Source organism: Buteo buteo, chromosome 30, assembly GCF_964188355.1.
Source record: "Buteo buteo chromosome 30, bButBut1.hap1.1, whole genome shotgun sequence".
Taxonomy (NCBI): domain Eukaryota; kingdom Metazoa; phylum Chordata; class Aves; order Accipitriformes; family Accipitridae; genus Buteo; species Buteo buteo.
Genome location: NC_134200.1, coordinates 1,514,160 through 1,525,849, shown reverse-complemented (window position 1 = coordinate 1,525,849; position 11,690 = coordinate 1,514,160). Strand labels below are relative to the sequence as shown.

At 51.6% G+C, this 11,690-nt stretch overlaps 1 protein-coding gene across 1 annotated transcript; it reads left to right on the top strand.

Annotated features, from left to right (window-relative positions):
• The first annotated feature begins 6,943 nt into the window (after nucleotides 1–6,943).
• Nucleotides 6,944–7,975, top strand: LOC142025753 (olfactory receptor 14J1-like). Its single transcript, XM_075018428.1, has one exon. It carries the CDS (start codon nucleotides 7,037–7,039, stop codon nucleotides 7,973–7,975), a length of 939 nt encoding a protein of 312 aa, XP_074874529.1. The 5' UTR covers nucleotides 6,944–7,036.
• The last annotated feature ends 3,715 nt before the right edge of the window (nucleotides 7,976–11,690 follow it).

Below are 11,690 nucleotides of genomic sequence, written 5' to 3'. Positions count from 1 at the left end.
TGGTAGAACGCCAGCAACTGTTATAAGAATATACCCACTCAGTGTTACCCCCAATTGTCCCTCAGTTACCCCAAGTTACACCCCATTATTACCAGTTACCCCTTAACTTCCACCCGTTTGTTGTGCCTTATCTTTTTATTTTTATGACACATATTTTTTAAGATTCTTACGTTTTAACTAATTTAGAAATATATCTGTCTAATGTGCCTTATGTTTGTTACCGTAAGATTTTGATATATACCTTTTTTTTATTTAGAGTTAAGTTTAATTAAAGTTAAGTCCTATAGTTATATCTTACAGATAAGTCTCAGGGCTAAGTATCGAAGTTAAGTCTTAACGTTAAGTATTAAGATATTTATAGGTTATATTAGCCTATATAGTTAAGCATAAGGAGGGGGGAAATGTGGATAGATAGGGCTTGGCGGTCGGAAGACGTCGCGCTGTACGGAAATATAGGGCCCCTCTCCGGATAGCCAATAGCGTTTAGTCTATGACGTAAGCAGATGGAAGTGACGTTGTAAACCCAAGCTATATAATGCTGTGTCGATCACCAATAAACGCCATTTGCTGTCCACCACATTGGTGTCTGCAAGCTGATGGACGGAGCTCGCCGTTCCTGAACCAGGTCGCCACGCCAGAAATAGGCAACAACTAGGCGGGTTACCTGGTCTAGAAGGAGATCAGGTTAGTCAAGCAGGACCTGCCTTTCATGAACCCATGCTGATGGGGCCTGACCCCCTGGTTGTCCTGCATGTGCCATGTGAGCACACTCAAGAAGAACTGCTGCATAATCTTCCCTAGAACCGAGGTCAAGCTGACAGGCCTGTAGTTCCCCAGGTCCTCCCTCCAACCCTTCTTGTAGATGGGCATCACATTGGCAAGCCTCCAGTCCTCTGGGACCTCCCCTGTTGACCAGGATTGCTGATAAATGGTGGAGAGTGGTTTGGCACGCTCCTCTGCCAGCTCCCTCAGTACTCTCGGATGGATCCCATCTGGTCCCATAGGCTTGTGAGTGTCCAGGTGGTGTAGCAGGTCATTGTCTAGTTCCTGCTGGATTATGGGGGGTGTATTCTGCTCTCCATCCCTGTCTTCCAGCTCAGGGGGCTGAGTACCCTGAGGATAACTGGTCTCCCTATTAAAGACTGAGGCAAAGGTGGCATTAAGTACCTCAGCCTTTTCCTCATCTTTGCTGGCAATGTTCCCCTCTGCATCCAATAAAGGGTGCATATTCTCCTTGGCTCTCTCTTTGTTGTTAACATATACGTAAAAGCATTTTTTGTTGTCTCTTTGACAATAGTGGCCAGATTGAGATCTAGCTGAGCTTTTGCCTTTCTCATTTTCTCTCTGCATGACCTAACAAGGTCCCTGTACTCTTCCTGAGTCGCCTGTCCTTTCTTCCAAAGATGGTAAACTCTCCTTTTTTTTCCTGAGTCCCAGCAAAAGCTCCCTGTTCAGCCAGGCTGGTCATCTTCCCCGACAATTCTCTGTGTGGCGCATGACAATAGCCTGTTCCTGAGCTTTTAAGACTTCTGTCCTGATGAATGTCCAGTCTTCCTGGACCACTTTGCCCTTCAGAACTGTCTCCCAAGGACCTCTCAACCCGTGTGTTGAACAGGCCAAAGCTTGCCCTCTGGAAGTCCATAGTAGTGGATTTGCTGACCCTCTTCCTTACCTCACCAAGGTACTTCAGGTTTTTGCTTTTGAAAGCTTTGCTCAGCCTCTTCCCAGTACCTGAGCGTCATGGACACAGCCCCAAAGACACCACGGGCTTATTGAAATCCCAGAAGCCCTAACAAGCCATGACTCTTCCATCATTTTCTTCAAGTACTGAAGACTTGTGTAGCTAATCAGAGAGGTTTCAGGAGGGGAGGTAAAGAGGATGTTTTCAATGACTGCTTTAAAGAAGTGTTAGAAGAATTCTCCAGTTGATATTGATGCAGAGTGTCTCCTAAGGAGGTGTGGACATACAGGAAAAGCAGTCCCTTGAGGCTAGACACGGCATGGACAACCTTCCTCCTCACCTCTCCAACCTGGCTATTTTACCAGGGAGTATGAGAGAGACTACTGAAAGACAGTGAAGCTTTACCTCCCTGAAGCTCAAAGCAGGGTGATAGGTGAGAGGGATCTGAATGACCAAAGGGTAAGAGGAGGAAGCCCTCTGGAGAACAGTGGGAAGTGCACATGTCCAGGTAGGCTTCTGAAGACATGACTTCAGCCATGGTGAGTTGAATAAGGACAGGTAGAAACACCAGGAAGTTTAGGGAGGTTAAATCCACAGCGTAATAGAGAGAGTACTGGCAAGGCAAGCACACGGTAAGGTCAATATTTCTTCTCCCACAATTAATACACGTTCTGAATACTCGTATTTGGGCAGGATAGAAATCCCATGGACATGTTCTTGAAAGTATTGAATCAGAATTAAGAGGAAGAATTAAGAAAAGACACTTCCTTTCAGACACTGTCATTTTCCTGCTCAGAGACAGATTTAGGCCTAAATGTGACCTGTCCTTGTCCCATCATCCAGCAGAATACCCAGACAGTGACAGGCAGGGAGCTCCTTTCCCACTTCTCAAGGGAAGGGGTTCAGCTGAGTTAAAGGAAGCATCTCATCCTGGGTCTGTAGTCCTGGGGCTGGAAGGGGACTCAGCTCCCTTCCATGCCCACCACAAACCACAGGAGGTTGGATTCCTCTTGCTTCTGTTCAGGTGTACAAAAATGGGTATTTCCATGCGAGCTCTTTGCCTCATCTCCTTTGGTCACTCAAGGAGATGGAGGGAAGGAGTCCTTTAGATGCAAATACCTGCTGACATTTGAGGTGTCAGAGGTGACCCAAGGTTAGTGCAGGAAACCTGGAGTTCCCCCCGCAGCGCCTTGGGAAGAGGTCTGTGGCTTCCTTCTGGTGCCGTGCCCAGGCACATCCCGGCAGTGCCCCTGAGCCACCCCCACCCCAGGGCAGGGCTGCAGGGGCTGCTCCTTCGGCTTCACGGGCACGGGGCCAGGCAGCTCCCATCTGCCATGATGCTCCTCTAATGCACACGGCCTCTCTGCACTGAGAGCCACGTCCATGGGGTGCCATCAGGGACGTGATCTCATACCGTCTTACCGCCACAGCTGTGTGCTCATGGGTTATGCTGACGATGACCTCGCACCCTCCTGCTGCCGCCACTGTGTGCTCGTGATTTACCCTGTTACACGTGTGTGCGCTGTATGGACTCCTGCTGATGATGGTTCTTCCAAAAAGCCGGTTTGGGGCGTGGTCTAAATGTTACTTTGCTGACATCAGAAGCACCTACCCAAGCTATGGTCTGGCTCCTGGCCTATCAGCTGCTCAGGCACCAGTGACATCAACAGCTCACACACAGCCATGGCCATGCTCCTAGCCTATCAGCTACTCAGCCACAGGTGGTGTCAAAGCACCTATGTCTGATATTGGCCTGCTCCTTCACCTATTGGCTATTCAGACACCAGTGACCTGAAAACCACCAACACAAGCTACGGGCCTGCTGCTGCCCTATCTGCTACTCAGGCAGCAGTGACCTCACAAGTACACATACACCCATTGGCCAGGTACTCGCTTTCGAGGTATCAGCCTCCAGTCACCTCACATGGGCCTCTATAGGCCATGCACCTGGTCCTGGCCTATCAGCTACTCAGCCAAGAGTGACATCACAAGTATTAGCTACTCGGGCACCAGTGACCTGACCATCACATCTTCCCCTGTAACTTTAGTACCACTATTCTGCCTGTTACACGCTGTATTTAATTCCTCTAATCTTTCATATACTTTCGCCAAAGTTCTTTTTCTCCCACTCTTTGTTCATTCAGATACCTCTCACTTATCTGGTTGCTGCTTGAGCTTCAGGGAGTTAAAAGCTTGCCTGTCTTTCAGCAGTCTAATTGTCTCCTTAGCCAGCTCCTTAATTATGTTTCTATCTACCTTTTTCACCTCCCTACCTAAAATATATCTCATAAGATTATTCCTTGTAGAGAGGCTACCTCATTAGACACCGCTTGTGCTTAGCAAGCAGAGTTGCAGAGTGTCTTTTATTGTTTATGAAACTTCAGCATGCTTTGCTTTGCTTTGCTTCCAAAGACCAAAAGTCCTGCTGTGCCCATGTGCAGCCAGTTCTCTCAGGAGAGCAGGTGGGAGCTGATGCAAGGGAGCTGTAACATCCAGCTTCAGCCTTGGGTGGAGAAGTCTGATGTAAGGCAAAGTGATCTAAGTCCCAGGTGGCCAAAGGCAGAAATGGTGAGGTTGGAGAGTTGAGGAGCAAGGTTGTCTATACAGTGTCAGACCTCAAGGGACTGCTTTCTGTACCTGTCCACTCATCCTGAGGAGACAGTCTGCATCAATATCAGAGAAAGCTTCTATGCTCTCTTCTTTAAAATGGAAAGCAATGAAGAATGTCCTTTAAAATAAAAAAATAATTTTTATCACATTAACTTTGAAACCTTCCTCCTTAACTACACTAGGAAACGTCTCTAGTTGTACAAACCTTGAAGACTTGAAGAATATTACAAGAAGAGACACGTCTCGTTAGGGCTTTCTGTATTTTAATGAGACCCATAGTGCATTTGAGCTGACATGCAGGTGCCTATTTACTGCAGACCTGCACTGAGGCAAGAGGAATCCCAGGTCCTGTGGGATTGTGGTGGGCATGGGAGGGAGCTGAGTCCCCTTCCAGCCCCAGGACTGCAGACCCAGGATGAGGTGCCTCCGTGGACTCAGCTGGATCCCTTCCATCAGCAGGGCTAAAGGAGATCCCTGCCTGTGACTGTCTGCATGTCCTGCCCAATGATGGCACAAGAAAGAGGATGCCCAGGGAAGTTTCTGACTCACCCTCCTTGGAGGTATTTCAAACACACGGAGTTAAGGGACATGGTTTACTGGTGGACTTGCTATTGTTAGGTTCACGGTTGGACTTGGTGGTCTTAAGGGTCTTTTCCAACCTCAGTGATTCTCTGATTCTTGGAAAAGTTGATTCTTGGACCCAAGTCTGTCTCTCAGCAGAGCAATGACCCTGCTGGAAAGCAGTGTCTCTCCCCAGGTGCGGGAGGGAACATCAGTGATTGCTTCAGCCTGTTTCCCAGCAGGTTCCCCTGGAGGCCCAGGGACACCTGGAGGGAGCCCAGAGGGGGCAGAGAAAGTGCTGCCTTGGGCTGGTCCTCTGCTGCTGAGCTGGGCTGGGCTCCTGGGACAGAGGGAGCTCCTGGCAAGCAGGCAGCGCTGCAGAGAGACAGCTCTGCCCAGGAGCAGGGCTGGGGGCACTGCCTGCAGGCATCGAGAGGAGACCTGCAAGGCAGAGAGAGCTTAAAGGCAGCGTGGAGTGGGAGGATGCTGAGAGCTCACTGCGGGAGAAATCTTCACAGCCCTCTGCATGGTGAGTCTGTGGGTGCAGGGCAATAGAGCTTCAGTTCCTGCAGGGATCTCCGAACACGGGCACAGCTGACAGTGTGTGGGATCTGGCAGGGGGAATCTCTTCATTTCTCTGGCGCAGAGGAGAAGGGTGTGCTCCAGAGCAGGGCTTCCCTGCTGCCCTGTCAGAGGGACAGGGCATGAGGGCTGCCTTCTCCTGGCACCAGCTGCAGGGCTGTGAAGCCGGGTGTGCATGCAGGGGTGCCCAGGGCTGTCCTTCAGAGCAGGGTCCTGGTGTTTCAGGGGCTGAGTGGTGGAGCAGGGACTTTGCTGCCTGCCAGGGTCAGCACTCAGCCTGAGCAGGGAGCTCCCCATGACAGTGTGGGGAGAAGGCGTGGGTGAAAGAAATGACCCCTGGAAGGGCAGAGCAGGGTGCTTCTGCTGTTGACAGCATGCTGCGTGGGTCAGGTTTGCTCACAGCTTAAGCTTGGGCATGGATTTTGGAGAAGAACGTCAAGGCAGCATTTACCTTTAAGGTAAGGAGTCTTTGCTATGAATTTTTCTCATCCTCGTGAGTGGTTGTGCAGTGTGACATTAAAATATATTTCTCCCCTCTGGAGAAGGCACCGAGATTCTAGTTGTCCTTAGGACTTGTCTCAAGTGCTCCTTAACCCCTGCACACACAGAGATGTCCCTGGGCACTGCCCGGCTGCCAGGAGGGGTCTGCAGGGCAGAGCTGAGCACACAGCGGGTGGTTTGGGGTCTGTGAGCAGGGACAGGGAGGTGACAAGAGGACGGAGAAGCAGCTGCTGACAGGGACAGCTCCAGGCAGCAGAGACAGGGGCAGGGAGAGAGAGGGAGCTGCTCCCAGAAATGCCATGGGAGGGGGGATTCAGGCACCTCCCTGCCATCACCGGAGAAAACCCGTGGCCTTTTCTCCCACCCAGCAGAGCCTCTGCCCTTATGGCCATGGGGACTCAGTCACCTTCTCAGTTGGGTCAGCCCTGAAGAGAAGAAATTATCAAATGCCCTACCGTCTGTCCCTCTCCTGCCTCCATTGGCAGCAGGTCTGTAGTGTTTATCCATTTTTGTCCTCCTGTCCCTGCTCCTCTTGTTCTTGTCACTGGAGAGGAATGGGGAGGGGGGATTTGGGTGCATTTCAGAGATTTGTCCATGTGAGGAAAATATCCCAGTCCCCTCCTAATCGTCAGGCTCCTAGTGATGCAAATGAAAAAACTCTCCTTTCAGCCCACCCCATCTTTAGGACATTTGCTTCTTTCCCTGCCAAAAGCACTCCTGAAGTGACATGGGGAAACCAGAACAAACACTCAGAACAAAAACCCCAGTTTGGGTTGAAGTGGGAGTGACAATGCTGAAAAGCTCTTTGATATGACAAATGGATTTAATCTAGGATGACCCCATGTTCCTATTTACCTCTTGCTGTAGGTCAGGACTGACTCCTCTGTAGCCCACAGCAGAGCCCGCTGCTCCCAGTGGCACCCTCAGCCAGCACCAAGGATATATCTCAAGAAAGGGACCTGCCAAAGGTCTTTCTGAAATAGGAGAGGCAGCTTCGGTGGTGTTTCTATGAGAAACGCATTAGGTTTAGCTCAGAGAAGTCTATTCTAACTTGTCACCATCTTTCCCTCTCAAACAGTGCCTCATGCCCAGAAGAAGCTAATGTCCAACAGCAGCTCCATCACCGAGTTCCTCCTCCTGGCATTTGCAGACACGCGGCAGCTGCAGCTCTTGCACTTCTGGCTCTTCCTGGGCATCTACCTGGCTGCCCTCCTGGGCAACGGCCTCATCATCACTGCCATAGCCTGCGACCACTGCCTCCACACCCCCATGTACTTCTTCCTCCTCAACCTCTCCCTCCTTGACCTGGGCTCCATCTCCACCACTGTCCCCAAATCCATGGCCAATTCCCTGTGCGACACCAGGGCCATCTCCTACTGGGGATGTGCTGCACAGGTCTTTTTCTTTCTCTTCTTGATCACAGCGGAATATTCTCTCCTCACCATCATGGCCTACGACCGCTACGTTGCCATCTGCCAACCCCTGCACTACGGGACCCTCCTGGGCAGCAGAGCTTGTGTCCACATGGCAGCAGCTGCCTGGGGCAGTGGGTTTCTCAATGCTGTCCTGCACACGGCCAATACATTTTCACTACCACTCTGCCAAGGCAATGTTGTGGGCCAGTTCTTCTGTGAAATCCCCCACATCCTCAAGCTCTCCTGTTCACGCTCCTACCTCAGGGAAGTTGGGCTTCTTGTGCTAGGTGCCTGTTTAGCATTTGGTTGTTTTGTTTTCATTCTTTTCTCCTATGTGCAGATCTTCAGGGCCGTGCTGAGGATCCCCTCTGAGCAGGGACGCCACAAAGCCTTTTCCACGTGCCTCCCTCACCTGGCCGTGGTCTCCCTGTTTATCAGCACTGCAGTGTTTGCCTACCTGAAGCCCCCCTCCATCTCTTCCCCATCCCTCAATCTGGTGGTGGCAGTTCTGTACTCGGTGGTGCCTCCAGCAATGAACCCCCTCCTCTACAGCATGAGGAACCAGGAGCTCAAGGATGCCCTGAGGAAAATGATGAGCGGGTGCTTTTCAGAAGCAATTAACTGATTGTTTTCTTTTGCAGAGCATTCATAATGTAACTCATTACAGGCTGTAGTGGTTTAACCCCAGCCAGCAACTAAGCACCACGCAGCCACTCACTCAATCCCCCAACACCCAGTGGGATGGGGGAGAGAACTGGGAATAGAAGTAAAACTCGTGGGTTGAGATAAGAACGGTTTAATAGAACAGAAAAGAAGAAGCTAATAATGATAATGATAACACTAATAGAATGGCAGCAGTAATAATAAGAGGATTGGAATATACAAATGATGCACAGTGCACTTGATCACCACCTGCTTATCGACGCCCAGTCCGTGCCCGAGCAGCAATCCCCCGCCCCCACTCCCCCCATTTTGTACACTAGATGGGACGTCCCATGGTATGGAATACCCCATTTGCCAGTTTGGGTCAGCTGCCCTGGCTGTGTCCTGTGCCAACTTCTTGTGCCCCTCCAGCTTTCTCACTGGCTGGGCATCAGAAGCTGAAAAATCCTTGACTTTAGACTAAACATTACTTAGCAACAACTGAAAACATCACTGTTACCAACATTCTTCTCATACCTAACTCAAAAACATAGCACTATACCAGCCAATAGGAAGACAATTAACTCCATCCCAGCTGAAACCAGGACAAGAGGGGAAGGGGAAAAGGTTCTCAGCACAGCAGCACTGCAAGGGAGCACCAGAGCTGCTCTCTTTCTGCTTCCACACTCTCCTTCTGAGCCCCTGGCTTCATGTAAGGCCTGAGTGCTCTGTCAGCTCGGTCACAGTCCTGCTCTGAGGCTGGAATCCTAAGTGAGAATCTTGGTTCTGAGGAATTGCTGTACTTACACTGGCTTTGTCACTCTCTCCCCTGCCCCACTGGCCACTGGGACCAGGGTTGCCTCAGCTGCCTTCCTTGTGCTGACAACACATTTAGAGAAGCCCTTTTGGGTGCCCTCCCAGTGAATGGGCATTTCCATTGGCCCCTGAGCTCTCGTATTGCTGGCTCCATCCCTGCACCCACAGGCCAGGTGTCTGTCTGCTCCTGGGCAGGCTGTTCCCCCTCCAGCCTCCCTGCACTTCCTTCTGGTGTTGGACCTCCTAAGTCAGGGGGGTCCCTCTTCATCCACGCTGACCTCTTGCCAGGCCCTGCTCGACTTCTTGTGCAGCAGGCTGGCTTCTTCCTGGGCTTTGAGGATGTTCTCCCTGAAGATCCAGGAGGGTCTCACAGCCCCTTTGTCCTCCAGGACAGTCTCTCCTGGGTTCAGCTGGGATAGAGCTTATTTTCAGAGGAACCTGGGAGGGGCCACAGCCGGGACAGCTGAACTGAACGAGCCACGGAGCTATTCCATACCATGTGACATCATGCTCAGTATAGAAATGGAGAGCGGGCTGGGGGGGAGCGGGGGTGTCTCTCTTCTTTTGGTAGGGGAACTGGTGGAGTGTCAGGTTCCGGTTGGTGATCAGTTGCACTGCGAAGCACTCATTTTGTATATTCTTTTATTAGTATCGTTGCTGTTGTTGTAACTTCTTTTTTTGTGTTGTCCCAGTAAATTTTCCTTACCACAACCCATGAGGTTCTGGGTATTTTTTTTTTCTTTTCTACTTTCTGGGTCTCCTCCCCATCCCACCAGAGGGGAGCAGGAGGAGTGAGCGAGCGGCTGCGTCGTCCTTTGTTACCAGCTGGGCAGAAACCAGAACACAGTCGAAGCACATCCTCAGTTACCTGAAAGCAGCTCTCCTGCAGTCCCACACTGTCATTCTGCCAGTTGTCGTACTTTTCCACTATCTCATGGTGGTTGCAGCCATGGCTGCCCTCCTCCTTCCCATCCCAAGCCAGATCCACTCTCTCTGTCAGGAAGACACCAGCCCTAGACAGCTCATTGAGTGTCTCTGTCAAAACACTGTCTTCCACACCCTACAGGAATCTCCTGGCTTGCTTGTGCCCAGCCCTGCTGCCCTCCCAGCAGACTGTGGGGTGCTTCAACTCTCCATGTCATCGAGGTCCTGTGACCGTGAGGCTTCCTCCAAGGCAAGGCTCTGTGCACGCCAGCCTCCCCTTTGCACAGCTCCCCTCCACCTCCTCACCCTCCACCTGCCTTCCTGAGAAGCCCTTGGCACCCATGGCTGCCCTCCCACCCCTCCAGCTGTCCCACCAGGGCTCTGCCGTCCCCGTGGGGTGGGGGAGCACGTTGCTGCCTGCCCAGCAGAAAGGACAGCGCTGGGGAGGGGAGAGGAGAGGCAGGTAAAGGGGAAGTGTTTTGGTGGGTTGACTGGGAGGTGACTCCTGTTGCCAGAAGAGGATGATGCAAGGAGAGGCATGGTAGGTGGTAGGTGGATTTTGAGGTCACTTCTTTGGATATAACCCAATTGGCCAGGTGCTGAGGCAGGCGCAGTGATGTCACCTGGAGTGTCGGAAAACCCAGCCAGCAGTGCTGAGATCTTGGGAGAGGGGAGATGCAGAGGAAGGTGAAGATGGCAGGGCTGGGAGGTGGGGTGTGAGGCCATTTCTCTTGCTGCTTGACTTGCAGCATCACAAACGCCAATGTGGCACATGTGGCAGCTCATCCAGTGGAGAGGGGTAGAGGTAGGCAGAGCCAACATGGTTGGGCTGTTGCATGTGAGGTCACCTCATGACAGCAATGTGATTGGCCAGGAACAGGTAGGCATCATAAGGTCATCAATGACACTAGGTAGGAAGACTACAGACAGATGACTGATGACTGGGCCCTTGGTGAGGCCGTGCCCTGGGGTGAAGCCCTCTGTATGTGACACGGGAACTTTTAGGGCATGGCAGGAGAAATTGTGGGATGTGACAGAGAAGAGTGTGAGAAGGGACCAGCGGTATGGGCAGCACCCTGTGTCCTGGCTGGGTCTCACAGGTGGCTGCAGATCTGAGAAGTGGCCAAAGTGCACAGAGAGGAGCACCGGGGACCTTCTGGGCAGTCTTGTCTTGCAAGGCCATCAGTTCCTGGGGAAGCCATCAGGGATGCCCTTGAAGTCCCAGAGGACCAAGGCAATGGTGTCCAAGCTATCACATTTGGGTACAAACGGAGAAAATCTGAGACCATTGTGCAAAAACTAATTGGTGAGGGTTATGAATTGTGGTGGAGAGTATGGCAGAGAAAGAGAAGGGTCACGGCATATCATGGAAGAAGCAGCCTGTGGAAGTTTGGGAAGGAGAGGGCTGCAAGGGGCCAGGTGCCTGTGGGGAGGTGGTTGGTCAGTGCTGGTCTGGCCAAAGCCTGTGCCTGATCACCATGGTCTGTCCTGCTTATTCTAGTGGTTTCAGTTGCAGTAGAGTTAATTAACTGCATAGTAACTTGTGTGGGGCTATGGTTTAGGTTTGTGCTGGATACAGTGTTGCTAACACACCAATGTTTTAGTCATTGCTGAGCAGTGCTTGCACAGCGCCAAGGCATTTTCTGCTTCTCACGCTGCCCTGCCAGCGAGTAGGCTGGGGGTGCAGAAGATGTGGGGAGGGGACACAGCTGGGACAGCGGACCCCAACTGACCAGAGGGATCTTCTGTACCATAGGACATCACGCTCAGCAATAAAAGCTGGGGGAAGAAGGAGGAAAGGGGGAGGGTTCAGAGTGACGGTGTTTGTCTTCCCAAGTAACCATTATGCATGGTGGAGCCCTGCTTTCCTGGAGATGGCTGAACACCTGCCTGTCGATGGGAAGCAGTGAATGAATTCCTTATTTTGCTTTGCTTGAGTGCACAGCTTTTGCTTTACT